We start from the raw sequence: 20,963 nt of genomic DNA on the forward strand, positions 1-20,963 counted from the left end.
CTGAATGCTGGGGAAATAATGGAGACAACCAGACACATCTTGAAAAATCTTCCCCCATCATAGCATGGCTTTCACCTAGTCCAACACATAAGCTTAAAATACACAGTTATACTTTGAATCTACCCTGGCAATGGAGGATTTTCAAGTTCAGAACTTGATTCACAATGAGTTTAGGACAGTCACTTAACTTCTCTGTGCCTCAGTTTCCTTTTTTTAAAATGAGGGTACCATGTTTAATGATCTCTAAGATTGTTTCTCCATCTAAAATTCTAATATTCTAAGAAGGACAAAAACAACCAGAGTAGCATTTGATTATCCCTCCTCCATTAACTTTTCATTCATTCAACAAATATTTTTTGAATATGTAACATGTGCCTGGCATTATGATAGGGGCTAGGGAAAATGGTGAGCATAGAGAAGGAAATCATCTAGGAGGGAAGAGAATTATTAATCAAAGAACCACATAAATATAGGATTACAACTGTGGCAAGTGCTATGAAAAAGAGGGTCATGGTACTATAAGACTGTATACCTAAGAGAATATTCCCTGGGGAATAAGGATTGAGCTGAGATCAGAAGAAAGATTACGAGTCACTTAGACAAAGGGGCACAGGGGAGGAAAGAACATGCCAGGAAGAGGGAGTAGGATATGCAAACACCCTGCAGTGGGAGCCTAGAAAGTCAGAGAAGCTAACAGGTCAGCATGACTGGATCTCAAAGATGAAGACTGAGTATGTATGAAAAGAGGATGGAGGGGTAGGTAAGGGCATTCAAGTCCTCTATACCATGTTAACGTCAATCTTAAAAGTATTGGGAATATACTACAAAGTTATAGTAGTCAAAACGGTATGGTACTGGCACAAAAACAGACATAAATCAATGGAACAGAAAAAAAGCCCAGAAACAAACACACACACGTATGGTTAATCTATGACAAAGGAGGCAAGAATATACATGGAGAAAAGACAGTCTCTTCTATAAGTGGTGCTGGGAAAACTCCTAGAAGAAAACATAGGCAGAACATGCTTTGACATAAGTTTTAGCAATATTTGTTTTTGGATCTCTCTCCTCAGGCAAGGAAACAAAAGCAAAAAATAAACAAATGGGACCTAATCAAACTTAGAAGCTCTTGCACAGCAAAGGAAAAAATTAACAAAACAAAAAGACAACCTACTGAATGGGAGAAGATATTTGCAAATGATATGTCTGAAAAGGGGTTAATATCCAAACATATAACAAGCTCATACAACTCAATATCAAAAAAACAAGCAACCTGATTTAAAAAATGGGCAAAGGTCTGAATAGACATCTTTTCAAAAAAGACCTGCAGATGGCAAACAGGCACAAGAAAAGATGTTCAGCAACACTAATCATCAGGGAAATGCAAATCAAAAGCACAATGAGATATCACTTCACATCAGTCAGAATGGCTATCATCAAAAAGAGGACAAAAGGGGCACCTTCAAGTTGGTGGAGGAGTAAAACGTGTAGATCACGTTCCTCCCCACAAATAGATCAAAACTACATCTACATGTGGAACAACTCCTACAGAACACCTACTGAATGTTGGCAGAAGACCTCAGACTTCCCAAAAGGCAAGAAACTTCCCACATACCGGGCCGTGTGGCTGACAGGGTCTTGGTGCTCTATCTGGGTGTCAGGCCTGAGCCTCTGAGGTGGGAGAGCCAAGTTCAGGACATTGGTCCACCAGAGACTTCCCAGCCCCATGTAATATCAAATGGTGAAAGCTCTCCCAGAGATCTCCATCTCAATGCTAAGACCCAGCTCCACTCAACGACCAGCAATCTACAGTGCTGGACACACTATGCCAAACAACAAGCAAGACAGGAATACAACTCGACCCATTAGCACAGAGTCTGCCTAAAATCAAAACAAATTCACAGGCACCCCAAAACACACCACGGGACGTGGTCCTGCCCACCAGAAAGACAAGATCCAGCCTCATCCAGCACAACACAGGCACCATTCCCCTCCCCCAGGAAGCTTACACAACCCACTGAACCAACCTTACCCACTAGGAATAGACACCAAAAATGAACCTGCAGCCTGTGAAAAGGAGACGCCAAACACAGTAAGTTAAGCAAAATGAGAAGACAGAGAAACACACAGCAGATGAAGGAGCAAGGTAAAAACCCACTTGGCCAAACAAATGAAGAGGAAATAGGCAGTCTATCAGAAAAAGAATTCAGAGTAATGATAGTAAAGATGATCCAAAATTTTGGAAATAGAATGGACCGTTAACAAGGACCTAGAGAACTAAAGAGCAAACAAACAATAATGAGCAACACAATAAATGAAATAAAAAATTCTCTAGAAGGAATCAATAGCTGAATAACTGGGACAGAAGAATGGATAAATGATGTGGAAGATAAAATAGTGGAAATAACTACCACAGAGCAGAATAAAGAAAAAAGAAATAAAAGAATTGAGGACAATCTCAGAGACCTCTGGGACAACATTAAACACACCAACATTCAAATTACAGGGGTCCCAGAGGAAGAAGAGGCAAAAAAAAGAGGCTGAGAAAATATTTGAAGAGATTTTAGCTGAAAATTTCCCTAACATGAGAATGGAAATAGTCAATCAAGCCCAGGAAGTACAGAGTTCTATACAGGATAAATCCAAGGAGAAACACGCCAAGACACATATTAATCAAATTATCAAAAATTAAATACAAAGAAAAAATATTAAAAGCAGCAAGGGAAGCAAGAATTAACAAACAAGGGAATCCCCATAAGCTTAACAACTGATCTTTCAGCAGAAGCTCTGCAAGCCAGAAGGGAGTGGCAGGACATATTTAAGGTGATGAAAGGGAAAAACCTACAACCAAGATTACTCTACCAAGCAAGGATCTCATTCAGATTCAGTGGAGAAATTAAAACCTTTACAGACAAGCAAAAGCTAAGAGAATTCAGCACCACCAAACAAGCTCTACAACAAATGCTAAAGGAACTTCTCTAGGCAGGAAACACAAGAGAAGGAAAAGACTTACAATAACAAACCCAAAACAATTAAGAAAATGTTAATAGGAACACACATATTGATAATTACCTTAAATGTAAATGGATTAAATGCTCCAACCAAAATACATAGACTGGCTGAATGGATAAAAAAAAAGACCCATATATATGCTATCTACAAGAGACCCACTTCAGGCCTAGGGTCACATACAGACTGAAAGTGAGGGGATGGAAAAAGATATTCCATGCAAACAGAAATCAAAAGAAAGCTGCAATAGCAATTCTCATATCAGACAAAATAGACTTCAAAATATAGACTACTACAAGAGACAAAAAAGGACACTACATAATGATCAAGGGATCAATCCAATAAGAGGATACAACAATTATAAATATTTATGCACCCAACATAGGAGCACCTCAGTACATAAGGCAAATGCTAACAGCCATAAAAGGGGAAATTGACAGTAACACAATCATAATACGGGGTTTTAACACCCCACTTTCACCAATGGACAGATCATCCAAAATGAAAATAAATAAGGAAACACAAGCTTTAAATGATACACTGAACAAGACGAACTTAATTGATATTTATTGGACATTCCATCCAAACAGCAGATGACACTTTCTTCTCAAGTGCTCACGGAGCATTCTCCAGGATAGAACATATTGTGGGACACAAATCAAGCTTTGGTAAATTTAAGAAAATTGAAATTATATCAAGTATCTTTTCCGACCACAATGCTATTAGACTAGGTATCAATTACAGGAAAAAAATCTGTAAAAAATACAAACACATGGAGGCTAAACAATATGGTACTAAACAACCAAGAGATCATTGAAGAAATCAAAGAGGAAATCAAAAAATATCTAGAGACAAATGAGAATGAAAACTGGATGACCCAAAAACCTATGAGATGCAGCAAAAGCAGTTCTAAGAGGGAAGTTTATAGCAATAAAATCCTACCTCAAGAAACAAGAAACATCTCACATAAACAACCTAACTTTACACCCAAAGCAATTAGAGAAAGAAGGAAAAAAAAAACCCAAGTTAGCAGAAGAAATCATAATGATCACATCAGAAATAAATGAGAAAGAAATGAAGGAAACGATAGTAAAGATCAATAAAACTAAAAGCTGGTTCTTTGAGAAGATAAACAAAATTGATAAACCATTAGCCAGACTCATCAAGAAAAAAAGGGAGAAGACTCAAATCAGTAGAATTAGAAATGAAAAAGGAGAAGTAACAACTGATACCGCAGAAATACAAAGGATCATGAGAGATTACTACAGGAAACTATATGCTAATAAAATGGACAATCTGGAAGAAATGGACAAATTCTTAGAAAAGCACAACCTTCCTAGACTGAACCAGTAAGCAATAGAAAATATAAATGGACCAATCACAAGCACTGAAATTGAGACAGTGATTAAAAATCTTCCAACAAACAAAAGCCCAGAACCTGATGGCTTCACAGGCGAATTCTAACAAACACTGGGAGAAGAGCTAACATCTATCCTTCTCAAACTCTTCCAAAATATAGCAGAGGGAGGAACACTCCCAAACTCGTTCTACAAGGCCACCATCAGCCTAATACCAAAATCAGACAAAGATGCCACAAAAAAAGAAAACTACAGGCCAATATCACTGATGAATATAGATGCAAAAATCCTCAACAAAATACTAGCAAACAGAATCCAACAGCACATTAAAAGGATCATACATCATGATCAAGTGGGGTTTATTCCAGGAATGAAAGGATTTTTCAAATACGCAAATAAATGTGATAAGCCATATTAACAAATTGAAGGAGAAAAACCATATGATCATCTCAATAGATGCAGAAAAAGCTTTTGACAAAATTCAACACCCACTTATGATAAAAACCCTCCAGAAAGTAGGCATAGAGGGAACCTACCTCAACATAATAAAGGCCATATATGACAAACCCACAGCAAACATCATTCTCAATGGTGAAAACCTGAAACCATTTCCTCTAAGATCAGGAACAAGACAAGGTTGCCCACTCTCAACACTATTATTCAACATAGTTTTGGAATTATAGCCACAGCAATCAGAGACGAAAAAGAAATAAAATGAATCCAAATCGGAAAAGAAGTAAAACTGCCACTGTTTGCAGATGACATGATACTATACATAGAGAATCCTAAAGATGCTACCAGAAAACTACTAGAACTAATCAGTGAATCTGTTAAAGTAGCAGGATACAAAATTAATGCACAGAAATCTCTTGCATTCCTATACACTAATGATGAAAAATCTGAAAGAGAAACTAAGGAAACACTACCATTAACCATTGCAACAAAAAGAATAAAATACCTAGGAATAAACCTACCTGAAGAGATAAAAGACCTGTATGCAGAAAACTATAAGACACTGATGAAAGAAATTATAGATGATACAGAGGGAGAGATATACCATGTCCTTGGACTGGAAGAATCAACATTGTGAATACGACTATACTACCCAAAGCAAACTACAGATTCAATGCAATCCCTATCAAACTACCACTGGCATTTTCCACAGAACTAGAACAAAAAATTTCACAATTTGTATGGAAACACAAAAGACCCCAAATAGCCAAAGCAATCTTGAGAAAGAAAAATGGAGCTGGAGGAATCAGGCTCCCTGACTTCAGACTAAACTACAAAGCTATGGTAATCAAGACAGTATGGTACTGGCACAAAAACAGAAATATAGATCAATGGAACAGGATAGAAAGCCCAGAGATAAACTCATGCTCATATAGTCACCTTACTTTCGATAAAGGAGGCAAGAATATACAATGGAGAAAAGACAGCCTCTTCCATAAGTGGTGCTGGGAAAACTGGACAGCTACATATAAAAAAAATGAAATTACAACACTCCCTAACACCATACACAAAAATAAACTCAAAATGGATTAAAGACCTAAATGTAAGGCCAGACACTATAAAACTCGTAGAGGAAAATATAGGCAGAACACTCTATGACATAAATCACAGTGAGATCCTTTTTGACCTCCCTACTAGAGAAATGGAAATAAAAACAAAAATAAACAAATACAACCTAATGAAATTTAAAAGCTTTTGCACAGCAAAGGAAACCACAAACAAGACAAAAAGACAACCCTCAGAATGGGAGAAAATATTTTCAAATGAAGCAACTGACAAAGGATTAATCTGCAAAATATACAAGCAGCTCATGCAGCTCAATATCAAAAAAAAAAACCCAATCCAAAAATGGGTAGAAGACCTAAACAGACATTTCTCCAAAGAAGATTTACAGATTGGCAACAAACACATGAAAAAATGCTCAACATTACTAATCATTAGAGAAATGAAAATCAAAACTACAGTGTGGGGCTTCCCTGGTGGCGCAGTGGTTGAGAGTCTGCCTGCCAATGCAGGGGACACGGGTTCGTGCTCCGTCCGGGAAGATCCCACATGCCGCAGAGCAGCTAGGCCCGTGAGCCATGGCCGCTGAGCCTGCGTGTCTGGAGCCTGTGCTCCGCAGCGGGAGAGGCCACAACAGTGAGAGGCCCGCGTACCGCAAAACAAACAAACAAACAAACAAAAACTACAGTGTGGTACCACCTCACACTGGTCAGAATAGCCATCATCAAAAAATCTACAAACAATAAACGCCAGAGAGGGTGTGGAGAAAAGGGAACCTTCCCACACTGTTGGTGGGAATGTAAATTGATACAAACACTATGGAGAACAGTATGGAGGTTCCTCAGAAGTCTAAAATTAGAACTACCATACGACCCAGCAATCCCACTACTGGGCATATACCCTGAGAAAACCATAATTCAAAAAGAGTCATGTACTACAATGTTCATTGCAGCTCTATTTACAACAGCCAGGACATGGAAGCAACCTAAGTGTCCATTGACAGATGCATGGATAAGGAAGATGTGGCATATATATAGAATGGAATATTACTCAGCCATAAAAAGAAATGAAATTGAGTTATTTGTAGTGAGATGGATGGACCTAGAGGGTATCATACAGAGTGAAGTAAGTGAGAGAAAAACAAATACCATATGCTAATACATATATATGGAATCTAAAAAAAAAAAAAGTGGTTCTGAAGAACTTAGGGGCAGGACAGGAATAAAGACACATAGAGAATGGACTTGAGGACACAGGGAGTGGGAAGGGTAAGCTGGGGCGAAGTGAGATAGTGGCATAGACTTATATATACTACCAAATGTAAAACAGACAGCTAGTGTGCATGGCACAGGGAGATCAGCTCAGTGCTTTGTTTCCACCTAGAGGGGTGGGATAGGGAGGGTGGGAGGGAGATGCAAGAGGGAGGAGATATGGGGATATATGTATATGTATAGCTGATTCGCTTTGTTATAAAGCACAAACTAACACACCATTGTTAAGCAATTATACTCCAATAAAGATGGTAAAAAAAAATATGACAAAAGATGTTGGTGAGGATTTGGAGGAAAGGGAACCCTCCTACACTGTTGGTGGGAATGTAAATTGGTGCAACCACTATGGGAAACAGTATGGAGGTTCCTCAAATAATTAAAAATAGAACTGCCATATGATCCAGCAATTCCACTCCTGGTGTCTATCTGAAAAAAATGCAAACACTAATTCAAAACAGATGCACCCTAATGTTCATATTAGCATTATTTACAATGGCCAAGATACGGTAGCAACCTCAGTGTCCATTAACAGATGAATGGATAAAGAAGATGTAGTGTACACACACACACACACACACACACAGGAATACTACTCAGCCATAAAAAAGAATGAAATTTTGCCATTTGCAACAACATGGATGAACTTGGAGAGTGTTATGCTTGGTAAATAGGCCAGACATAGAAAGACAAAAACCGTGTTTTCACTTACATGTGGAATCTAAAAAAGAAAAAGAAATATAAATGAATATAACAAAACAGACTCACAGATATAGAGAACCAATTGTTACCAGTGGGAAGAAGGGTGGAGGAAGGGGCAAGGTAGGGTATGGGCAAGATGTGGAAGGGGATTAAGAGATACAGACTACTAGCTATAAAATAAATAAGATACAAAGATATGATGTACAGCACAGGGACTATGACCAATATTTTATAATAACTTTAAGTGGACTATAATCTATAAAATCATTATGTTGTACATCTGAAACTAATGTGTAAGTAAACTATACTTCAATATTTTGAAAAAGTATTGAGAATCCATACAAGTGTTTTAAGTAAAACACATTCCTATCTTCAGACTTGGATTGTGAAGAGATCAGGAAGAAAGCAATTTCACATCAAAGTTGCTTTCTTGCCACAAAAGACCCATTACCAGCATCTTCACCTTCATGATTCTAAATGCATTTATTCACACATACCTTGAACCACTTCTATTAGCTTATCATCACCCCACCCAAATGGCATTAATAAAAATATGTAAATAAAAGATACCTTACTACTAATCTGCCACAGAAACTCTTAGCAATTCCTATTGACAGTTTCAAATGTTTTCTTAAACTTACCATTATCTGAGACAAATGAGTTAGAGAAATCTGACTTTGCTCTGTGGGGAGAAAAGATACAAAGACCATTGACCTGTTGTATTGTACTTTTAAAGTCTCATCACATTCATCTCACTGAAGGGCTGGCACGTATTTACCCCTCTCTCCCAGGGTACTCAACATCATCATACGTCTCGGAAATGGAATTTGGCTTAAAGGCTCCTTGGCCTAGGGTTTCTTTAGTCATCTCCAAGGCCTTCACATACCCCCCTGTAAGGAAAACAGAGAACACCCTGAGAACATCTCATCAACTGCTCTCATAAATGCATTCACACAGGTCACTGGCAATGGAGACAATAATAGGAAAAGGCAGATTAAATATGGTAACACTGGATTATAACCTTGACATGTATGATCCTTTGGCAAACCACTTCACCTTGCTAAGCCTCAGTTATGATTCTCTCAAGTTGGGATAATGATAGTAACCCCTCTTGGATGATTGTGGCAAGGATTAATACATATTTATGAAGGGTGCTAATTACCCAGTTAACCAGTGATTCCTCCCTCTTCTTGGATGTTTCTTCCTCTAATCCCTGACCTCAAATGTTGAAGTCTACCAAGGTGCAGCCCTGGGGCTTCAATCCCTACATTTAGATGACTTTATCCACTTTGTGGCATTTTTTCTTAAAGTAAAATTTCTTAGACAAGTTGATTGAGCACATGCCAACATTTATTATGCATTAGTAATGGATTCAGCCAGATAGTGTGCCAGGTTAAAAAATGGCTAGGGATTCTTTGCACAAGTAGCTAGCCTGTTACATGCAGAAGCTGGTTTATTTCACAGAGCTGTAAACTTGTCATAACCCTAAAACTGTCACCTTTTTATCAGTTGGCCTAGGTTAATATTTACAGTATGGGTGATTCAGAACCATTTGCAGACATGAACTATTAATCAGAAATAAGAAATATATCTGAGAAATAACAATAAGCACATTGACTTTTATCTTTTTTTTCTACATCTTTATTGGAGTATAATTGCTTTACAATGGTGTGTTAGTGTCTGCTTTATAACAAAGTGAATCAGCTATACATATATATATATCCCCATATCTCCTCCCTCTTGCGTCTCCCTCCCTCCTTCCCTATCCCACCCCTCTAGGTGGTCACAAAGCACGGAGCTGATCTCCCTGTGCTATGTGGCTGCTTCCCACTAGCTATCTATTTTACATTTGGTAGTGTGTATATGTCCATGCCACTCTCTCACTCCATCCCAGCTTAACCTTCCCCCTCCCCGTGTCCTCAAGTCCATTCTCTACGTCTGTGTCTTTATTCCTGTCCTGCCCCTAGGTTCTTCAGAACCATTTTTGTTTTTTAGATTCCACGCATATGTGTTAGCATATGGTATTTGTTTTTCTCTTTCTGACTTACTTCACTCTGTATGACAGTCTCTAGGCCCATCCACCTCACTACAAATAACTCAATTTCGTTTCTTTTTATGGCTGAGTAGTATTCCACTGTACATATGTGCCACATCTTTATCCATTCATCTGTCGATGGACACTTAGGTTGCTTCTGTGTCCTGGCTATTGTAAATAGAGCTGCAATGAACATTGTGATACCTGACTCTTTTTGAATTATGGTTTTCTCAGGGTATATGCCCAGTAGTTATATTGCTGGGTCATATGGTAGTTCTAATTTTAGACTTCTGAGGAACCTCCATACTGTTCCCGTAGTGTTTGTATCAATTTACATTCCCAATAACAGTGCAAGAGGGCTCCCTTTTCTCCACACCCTCTCCAGCATTTATTGTTTGTAGATTTTTTTTTTTTTTTTTCTTGCGGTACACGGGCCTCTCACTGTTGTAGCCTCTCCCATTGTGGAGCACAGGCTCCGGACGCGCAGGCTCAGCGGCCATGGCTCACGGGCCCAGGCGCTCCGCAGCATGTGGGATCTTTCCAGACCAGGACACGAACCCATGTCCCCTGCATCGGCAGGCGGATTCTCAACCACTGCGCCACCAGGGAAGCCCTATTTGTAGATTTTTGGATGATACCTCATTGTACTTTTGATTTGCATTTCTCTAATGATTAGTTATACTGAGCATCCTTTCATGTGTTTGTTAGCAATCTGTATATCTTCTTTGGAGAAATGTCAATTTAGGTCTTCTGCCCATTTTTGTATGGGGTTGTTTTTTTGATATTGAGCTGCATGAGCTGCTTGTATATTTTGCAGATTAATCCTTTGTCAGTTGCTTCATTTGCAGATATTTTCTCCCATTCTGAGGGTTGTCTTTTTGTCTCGTTTATGGTTTCCTTTGCTGTGCAAAGGTTTTAAAGTTTCATTAGGTCGTATTTGTTTATTTTTGTTTTTATTTCCATTTCTCTAGGAGGTGGATCAAAAAGGACCTTACTGTGATTTATGTCAGAGTGTTCTGCCTATGTTTTCCTCTAAGAATTTTATAGTGTCTGGCCTTACATTTAGGTGTTTAATCCATTTTGAGTTTATTTTTGTGTATGGTGTTAGGGAGTGTTCTAATTTCATTCTTTTACATGTAGCTGTCCAGTTTTCCCAGCACAACTTATTGAAGAGATTGTTTTTCTCCATTGTATATCCTTGCTTCCTTATTCATAGATTAACTAATCAACTACCATAGGTGCGTGCGTTTATCTCTGGGCTTTCTATCCTGTTCCATTGGTCTATATTTCTGTTTTTGTGCCAGTACCATACTGTCTTGATCACAGTTTCAATTTAAGTGCTTGTGATTGGTCTGTTTATATTTTCTATTGCTTACTGGTTCAGTCTCGGAAGGTTGTGCTTTTCTAAGAATTTGTCCATTTCTTCCAGGCTATCCATTTTATTGGCATATAGTTTCCTGTAGTAATCTCTTATGATCCTTTGTATTTCTGCAGTGTCAGTTGTTACTTCTCCTTTTTCATTTCTAATTCTATTGATTTGAGTCTTCTCCCTTTTTTTCTTGATGAGTCTGGCTAATGGTTTATCAATTTTGTTTATCTTCTCAAAGAACCAGCTTTCAGTTTTATTGATCTTTGCTGTTGTTTCCTTCATTTCTTTTTCATTTATTTCTGATCTGATCTTTATGCTTTCTTGCCTTCTACTAACTTTGGGGGTTTTTTGTTCTTCTTTCTCTAATTGCTTTAGGTGTAAGGTTAGGTTTTTTATTTGAGATGTTTCTTGTTTCTTGAGGTAGGATTTTATTGCTATAAACTTTCCTCTTAAATTGTTTTTGCTGCATCCCATAGGTTTTGGGTTGTCGTGTTTTCATTGTCATTTGTCTCTAGGTATTTTTTGATTTCCTCTTTGATTTCTTCAGTGATCTCTTGGTTATTTAGTAGTCTATTGTTCAGCATCCATGTGTTTGTATTTTTTACAGATTATTCCCTGTAATTGATTTCTAGTCTTATAGTGTTGTGGTTGGAAAAGATATTGGATATGATTTCAATTTTCTTAAATTTACCAAGGCTTGATTTGTGACCCAAGATATGATCTATCCTGGAGAATGTTCCAAGAGCACTTGAGAAGAAATTGTAATCTGCTGTTTTTGGATGGAATGTCCTATAAATATCAATTAAGTCCATGTTGTTTAATGTATCATTTAACGCTTGTGCTTCCTTATTTGTTTTCACTTTGGATGATCTGTCCATTGGTGAAAGTGGGATGTTCAAGTCCCCTACTATGACTGTGTTTCTGTTGACTTCTCCTTTTATGGCTGTTAGCATTTGCCTTATGTATTGAGGTGCTCCTGTGTTGGGTACATAAGTATTTATAATTGTTATACCTTCTTCTTGGATTGATCCCTTCATAATTGATCATTATGTAGTGTCCTTCTTCGTCTCTTGTAATTGTCTTTATTTTAAAGTCTATTTTGTCTGTTATGAAAATTGCTACTCCAGCTTTCTTTTGATTTCCACTTGCATGGAATATCTTTTTCTATCCCCTCACTTTCAGTCTGTATGTGTCCCTAGGCCTGAAGTGTGTCTCTTGTATACAGCATATATACGGGTCTTGTTTTTGTATCCATTCAGCCAGTCTATGTCTTTTGGTTGGAGCATTTAATCCATTTACACTTAAGGTAATTATCAACATGTATGTTCCTATTACCATTTTCTTAATTGTTTTCGGTTTGTTATTGTTAAGTCTTTTCCTTTTCTTGTGTTTTCTGCCTAGAGAAGTTCCTTTAACATTTGTTGTAAAGCTGGTTTGGTAGTGCTGAATTCTCTTAGCTTTTGCCTGTCTGTAAAGATTTTAATTTCTCCGTTGAATCTGAATGAGATCCTTGCTGGGTAGAGTAATCTTGGTTGTAGGTTTTTCCCTTTCATCACCTTAAATATGTCCTGTCACTCCCTTCTGGCTTTCAGAGTTTCTGCTGAAAGATCAGCTGTTAACCTTATGTTATGTTAACATAAGGTTATGTTATTTGTTGTTTTTCCCTCACTGCTTTTAATATTTTTTCTTTGTATTTAATTTTTGATAGTTTGATTAATATGTGTCTTGGCGTGTTTCTCCTTGGATTTATCCTGTATGGGACTCTCTGACTTTTGTCTATTTTTTTCTTTTTGCAGTACGCGGGCCTCTCACTGTTGTGGCCTCTCCCGGTATGGAGCACAGGCTCTGGATGCGCAGGCTCAGCGGCCATGGCTCATGGGCCTAGCCACTCCACGGCATGTGGGGTCTTCCCAGACCGGGACACAAACCCGTGTCCCCTACATCAGCAGGTGGACTCTCAACCACTGCACCACCAGGGAAGCCCTGACTTTTGTCTATTAATTAAAGGCACCAAGCAACAAGATTTTATCCTCTGACAAGAAGTCAGTTAGCATATAGGCCCCAAACCGTCTCAATGAATGTCAGCTCCCAGAGGCATAAAGGCCCTACTTTTTCCTACGGAGTTATCGGTATGTTTCTCCAGCACAGAGCAAAGATGCTGAACACACAGTTGCTTAATTCTTACTTCAGGACACTTTTTTTCTTTCTTACTCCTTCCTTTTTGAGGCAGATGTATTGAAAAATGTTTATGGCTTCATTTTAAAAACACAGACAACTCCCAAGTTACATTCCTAACTTAGACAGCTCTCGTGAGTTCAACCTTCACACCAATTCCATTTGGTTGTCTCAACACATTACATTCCAAACCAAACTCTTGCTTTCTCTCTGTGAATGTGCTCTTCCTGAAGTCTGCCCCACATCAACAAAGAGTAGCAACCCCAACCTTTCAGTTGCTCAGGTCCAAACCTTGAAGACATCCTTGACTCCTTTCTCTCTCACGTCCCACCTCCAATCCACAGCCATCTGTCAGCTTGATTTTCGATCTAAATCCTGAATCCAAGCATATCTCAACAACTCGACTGCAGTACCCTCCTCCAAGCTACCATCGTCTCTCAGTTAAATTCCTGCAACAAACTCCTAACAGGTCCCAGGTTCTTCTACATTCTTCTTTCAAGACAGCAGCCGAGATATGATTCTTTAAAATACAAGTCAGATCATTCTATTCTTGTGCTCAAAACCTTTCAATGTTATTAAAAAATATATATATCTCATAATAAATGCCAAAGTTCTTGCAATGGTCTACAGAAGCCCCTATATTATCTGGCCCCTTGTTATCTCTCTGACCTTATCTCCTCCTACAGTCTCCTTCAGTCCTGCTCCAGCTACACTGGCCTCCTTGCTATTCTACCAAACACATCTAGTAGACTCCTGCCCTGGGATATTTTGCACTCCTTTCCTCTCTCCCTAGAACATTCTGGATAGCCATGGCTCTATTCCTCACCTACTTTACATCTTTGAGGTCATCTATGCGCACTTTAAAATTGCAACTTCCACTTCCTCCACCTGCCTCCCTAATTCTCTTTATTTTTCTTTTTTTTTAAAAAATGTATTTATTTTGTTTTTGGCTGCATTGGGTCTTCGTTGCTGCATGCAGGCTTTCTCTAGTTGTGGCGAGCGGGGGCTTCTCACTGTGGTGGTTTCTCTTGTTGCAGAGCATGGGCTCTAGGCTTCAGTAGTTGCGGCACTCAGGCTCAGTAGTTGTGGCTCGCAGGTTCTAGAGCACAGGCTCAGTAGTTGTGGCACATGGGCTTGGTTTCTCTGCAGCATGTGGGATCTTCAGGACCAGGGCTTGAACCTGTGTTCCCTGCATGGCAGGTGGATTCTTAACCACTGCACCACCAGGGAAGACCCCTAATTCTCTTTCTTTGCTTTATTATTTTTTTCTATAGTATTTACTACCGCTCCACATAGTGAATATTTTATTGTGTATATATTTATCATCCGTCTCCTCAGATCAGAATGTAATCTCCACGAGGACAGAATTTTTGTCTGGTTTATTTACTGCTATATCCCCAGCACCTAGAACAATGCTGGGGACATAAAAGCTATGCAAATATTGTTTAATATTGAATGATTTGAATGCATATGTCCTCTAATTAGAGAGTTTCATGTTATAAGGTTTGCTGATATTTTGAAATTTATATCTAGTATTTTATTACCTACTTTTATTTGTTCTATTTTTCCCTCATTTTCCTTGTGCTTGATTGACTGAGGTTTCTTCTCTTTTCTTCATTCTGTGTTTCTTTTTTTATTTATTTGGAAAGTTTACATGCTGTGTCTATCTTTTGACAGTTACCTTAGTAAAGTTAAAATTATAATTACAGCATAACATACAGGAAAGGGCACAAATCATAAGAGTATAGATCAGTGAATTTTCCCAATGTGTGCATGAGGATCAGCTATGGTAACAGATTTTTTCCCCTTTACCCAGCACCAGGGGCAAAATGGGCAAATTTCCTTCTGCTCCCTGGGGTTTTGTCTTATTAATTCTTCTTTTCTTTTAATGGAAGGAAGTAATTATTTTTATTTTTTCAAAAGAGGCCCATTTGTATAGAAGGAGTATAGAAAGACACTCAATGTATTTTTTTTCCTCAAAACTTTCCTCTCTGTTTTCACACCCACTTTCCTTGACTAAACATTTTGTGCTTCTCATCACAAGAGAGTGGGGAACTATTGCAGAGAACTGATAAATGGGTTTAGCACAAACTCCCTTTGTACTTTAGCAGTATGGACAGATACTTAGAAGAATCTTCTTCAGACTGTTCTCACCATAGTGTAATTCCCAAATCTATAGTGACTCTTCATGGACAGTACTTAATCGCTTGAAAATGGTTTTCAGCCCCATATTTAGGCCTCTCCTTTAACTCTTTTATTCACTTCAGCTTGTTTTCCCCCCTTCCATTTTTTTCTACACTCCAAATTAGTCTATCCACTTCTCATCTTAAGGCGTGGTTTTAGATTCAACACCACCTCTGTGCTTCTCATGTGTCAATTTATCTCATTAGAAATGTCTATTTTTATTTGTCCCATTTCTTATTTTCTAAATTTTATTGTGTTATAGAACACTTGAGGTCCACTTTTATAATAAATTTATAAGTAACCATATAGTACTGTAAGATAGGCACAGTCCTATTCATTCTGTGTGGACATAATTCTTTGAGGTCCCCTGTATAAACTCACTTTGGACAAGCCTGGGTATAGCTCCTGTCCTCTGTACACCATGCAGTCAAAACCGGAGCCTCAAGGGATTCAGAGCTCAGTGAAAACCCTCAGGCCAGAGTAGCTTTGGCACTCACTCATTGCCCGGGTTCCTGGTTACTGCAGGTATGTGGATGCTTCCTTTTTTTTTTTTTTTTTTTTTTTTTGCTGTAGGCGTGCCTCTCACTGTTGTGGCCTCTCCCGTTGTGGAGCACAGGCTCGATGCGCAGGCTCAGCGGCCAGGGCTCACGGGCCTAGCTGCTCCGCGGCATGTGGGACTCCTTCCCGGCCCGGGGCACAAACCTGTGTCCCTGCATCGGCAGGCGGACTCTCAACCACTGCGCCACCAGGGAGGCCCTGGATGCTTCCTTTTAAATCAGTTCTGTTATACTTTTATGAATTTTCCAAAAAAAATTATTCTTTCCTTGTTTTAGTCAGGAGAATCATTCAGATTGTCAAATCTACCATACTCTCTCACTGAAGTTTGATTTATTCTTTCATTCCTCCCTTTAACAAAGTTTTGTTGGGTATATCCACTGTGCCAGGTTGCAGAGATACAGAGAAAAATATCAAATGGTCTCTGATCCCATGGTGCTCACTGTGTACCGTGGGAAACAAACATGTACACCATGAATTATAATGTAAGGCATACTGTAATTTTTTTTTTAAAAAAAGGAAATAAAGAGAACTGACAGTTATGTAGCAATGAACCACGTACTTTATATGCATTGACAAAGAGCCCTGGGCAATAAATAGTACTACCCCCATGTGTACATAAAAGTAAATTTCCCAAGGATGTAGAATTAATGCATAGTAATTCTGGGTCCCAGAAATGCTTGACTCTAAAACCTAATATGGAAAAGTGGTCATTTGGTTGCTGTTAAGAGTGAGCGATTATGGTCTCTGGAGAGTGGGAAAGAGGAGGATGGAGGTAAGGAAGGCCTCGGAAGAAGTGACTTCTAAGATAGATCTTGAAAGATGACCAGGACATCAGCAGGTAAAGAATGGGCATAAAACCATCTCAGACAGAGGAAAGAGGTCAAGCGAAGTTATAGGGGCACTAAAGCACATGACACAGTCAGTTAACTTAGAGTAAAGAGTATATTGGGAAGGAGGTGGGTGGCAGGGATGCAGCCATCTAGCCTGGAGGCAGACTTTATAGGGCCTGAGTCCATCTTATGATTGCAATGTATTCTCATCACTCTGATTTATAGCACATTATGAAATGTTTGCCATGGCTTACTGGGCTGGAGTAGACATCTGTTTTGCCTACCCAGTGTCTACTGTTTTTTCATGATAACAGCTTTCTAATTTTCCTTGGGAAATCCTTCAATCTGAAATGATACCGTTTGGGTAGAACTAATTCTACCTTCAGCTCCAGATGTGAATTTATGACACTGGCGGGGTCAATCAGAGCATCCTATCCCACATTCATGATAACTGGATAGGGGTTGGCATGTGACACAATCAAGCCAACAAGACTCAAATTTGGGCCTTTTCTTGAAGCTGTTGAGAGGATAACCACTTCTAGTTTTCTTCTGGGGCTCCTAAGAGGACAGGTAGTGCGTAAGCCTGTCACTGCTAGATGCCATCTTGCCTCCACAAGGGTACAGTCTGCTTGAAAATGGAGACAAGAGGGAGGGGAGAAAAGCCAGGAGTAGAAAAAGTAATACTGAGTCCTTGTGATACTGTTTGTGTCCCTGGGTCCAGCCATGCCCAAACCTTCTGCTAGGTGAGCCTCCTTTTCCTCTTTTGCTTAACACACTATGATTTGATTACTTGCAATCAAGAGTCTGGACTCACATGAAAGTAAAATGCGACTTGAATAAAGTCAAAGAATAATATCATACTATGTCATCAGTGTGTCAATGTCTTGGGTCTACAAAGAACAACAGGAGCCGGTACATATAAAAAGAAATCAGCAACATTTGCTGAGTACCTATTACGTAACATATGTCAGATTTGGTCCTCACCAAACCCCAGTTTGATCTATATTATGATCCCCCTTTTTTTATGATCCCTTTTTATAAATGAGGAACCTGAGAATATGAAGGAATATAGAGTTACTATGTAACATAGCTAATAAGTATCAGAGCCTAGATTTGAACGCAGGGCCTTCTACTTCTAAATCCAGTGATTGTTCACTCTTGCACAGCTGCCTCACTCAGGCAAGTGACTTTGTATATAATAGATGCTCAGTAAATATTTATAAAAGAAATTAAAATTTTGGTCACGCACAGCTTTAAAATAATTCGATAATGGTGAAGAGAACCAGAAAGAAACATAACTCACAGTGGCCATCGGAGTGTCTGGCCAGCTTGGGGTCCTTGGGGCAGGCCTCTGTCTGGATGACGTCAATCTCAGCGTCCTGCTTCCCGGCCAGTGTGCTCCTCCTACCCCTGTGGACTTTCACCATCTGGGTTTTTCCAGGCGTGTCTTCATAGGTACCCACCTAAACACATGCAACAGGGACAGTCTGGCGGGGCTTTGGTTCATCTGTTGGTTTTTGCTTACTCATGCTGTTCTGTATTCATTCATTCCTCCCAGGTAGCCACTGTTTAGTCCTTTATTTAACAGAGTCTTATCTCTCTAAGTTTCACAGGAGCACATATAATGTCTTTTGTTGCCCTCTGAACAGCCAGTGAATGCCTGGCACAGAGGCAGGCCCACAGGACACAGTCAGGATATAATGGAGCTCTGACCGCAGCATAGGCTCTTGATATATTTTATCTCACTTACTCTGCATGAGGAAACATCATGATTCCTCTTGATAAAGAATTTAGAAAGGTTAAATAACTGACTTCTGGTCTCATAGCTAGTCATCTGCCCAGGCAGGCCTGGACCCCAAAGCCCTGTGCTCTTGCCTACAAAAGGATGCTGTGTTCCTTTTACCTGACATTTCATCTTCCCACCCTCCATTTCTTCTGTTTCCCCCCGCTCTTTCCACACTTCCTCCCTCCAGCATCTGTCACACATTTACTGAAGGAAATAACATGCTAAGCCCTGGAGAAAGAGAGAGATGCGATGGGCATAGTGGCTTCCACGCTGGTCGTGGAGCGATACATGCAAACAATTAAGGTATATTGCGGTGAATATCATTTACAGCAGGATTGCTCACTGAGGTGGAAATAGGAGGGGCAGGTCAGTTCTTGTGGCTAGGAGACAGGGTAGGGAAGACTTCAGAAGCAGGTTTTATGAAACTATTTTAAAATTTAAGTAAGAGACTGGTTGAAGGGATAAGGAATACCTGGTAGATAAATCAACACAGGCAAAGGGACAGAAGTGTTAGTGTCCTCATAAGGGTGGGACAGAGGCTATTGATGAAGGAACAGTGAAGGGGACAGAGGAGGGAAGACTGGAGGTGAGGCTGAAAATGTCAGCTAGAATGGAGTTGAGTTATGAAGGGTCTTGCACACGAGGCAAAAAGTGTGGGCTTTATCTCCTAGTCTTAGGGAGCTAGGCAGGGGAGAAACCTGATCAGATTTGCATTTCAGAAAGATCTGGATAGATTGGCAGGAAGAGACACTGGAGGCAGAGGCGAATTGGGGCAGTTCTGGCCATCCAAGTATTTCATAATTACGAGATGACGATGGGAGAGGAGATTACTGTCCTTTCGACTACAAGTGGACACAGGGTTCACTGTGACAATCATCTGAAAGTATTTGCAAAAAGGTAAAATAATGAATAGATACAAGGCATGGAGTTTCCTGAGTTCTTGGTGGGATCTGGGCAAACGAAGAGGAAAAGAAGAGGAGGGACATTCTTTTAAGTCACACAGCCAAGAATGAAATTTTTAAATGGGGTAAAATGACAGCAAAGTAATGATATCCTTCCACAAATGACACAAATATGGTGTTTCACGCAAATATAGTGACCACCGACCTTCAGCAGAGCCCCTACTGCAGCAGTGCATGGATTCTCTGAGGGCTGTCCTGGGGAATGGTTCCTACAGAGTCAGTTTGAATCACAATGGATCGTATTTCCTACTGATGTACCATCTACATTTGACCCCAAAGAGCACTGCCCAGCTAGACCACCCACCACATTTACCTAACACATTCCAAATAACTTAACAATTTCCCAAACTCAAATCCACTCCATGAAAGTAGGACTATGTCCCTTTGGTGGTAACCTGACCCCATCTCTGGCTCTTGGCCAGCACTTGATCAGCACTGAAAAAGGGCCATATCCCTGCTTTTGCCCTTTCATGGTCAGTATCCCTTTTTCTTTCTTTCTTTTTTTTTTTTTTTTTGGATGTGGACCATTTTTAAAGTCTTTATTGAATGTGTTACAATATTGCTTCTGTTATGTTTTATGTTTTGGTTTTATGGCTGCGAGGCATGTGGAATCTTAGCTCCCCAACCAGGGATCGAACCCGCACCCCCTGCATTGGAAGGTGAAGTCTTAACCACTGGACCGCCAGGGAAGTCCCTCATGGCCAGTGTCTTTAATCATGTCCCTCTGCTGCCTTTCTCATACGGTCCTGATGACCCCCTTCCTGACCTCTGGCCTCATCACCCATTATGGCCTTGCTCCTGCCCTCTGTCCTTGAGACACCATGCTGTCGCACTGGCTCTGGTCCCTGTCTTTTGTGATTAAAGACTTACATCTTTGAATTATGCCGTTTTGTGACCCTCTGTAAACACCCAACCTGGTCCAGCCCAGCCTCTGGGCCTACACCCCAGTTCAGGCCCACACCACCACCAAGGTGCTTGATTTACCCAAGCCCTGGGTGGAACTGGAACAATTTGGTAGGTTGAGATAGGCACATCTCAAACAGGCATCTCGAATGTTTGAGCCCTGGTAGTAGCCCCAGTGGTATCTATTGTTTAAGCCTCTGGTTTTGAAGGGGATAGTTGTCCATTGGATATGGATACACACATATACAGTGTTTACCATTAACAATGTTAATTAATCCATTAATTTATTAACAACAATATATTTCATTT

General features: G+C 39.7%; 1 protein-coding gene across 1 annotated transcript in view; it reads right to left on the minus strand.

The window, feature by feature from the left end:
- FYB2 (FYN binding protein 2) overlaps nt 1-20,963 on the minus strand; it is a 92,339-nt gene that overhangs the window by 22,492 nt on the left and 48,884 nt on the right. The window contains 3 exon segments of the mRNA XM_032639130.1: nt 8,494-8,532; nt 8,623-8,742; nt 18,307-18,466. Of these exon segments, the coding sequence (XP_032495021.1) occupies nt 8,494-8,532; nt 8,623-8,742; nt 18,307-18,466 (319 nt within the window).

The sequence above is a fragment of the Phocoena sinus genome, chromosome 1 (genome assembly GCF_008692025.1).
Source record: "Phocoena sinus isolate mPhoSin1 chromosome 1, mPhoSin1.pri, whole genome shotgun sequence".
Classification (NCBI taxonomy): Eukaryota; Metazoa; Chordata; class Mammalia; order Artiodactyla; family Phocoenidae; genus Phocoena; species Phocoena sinus.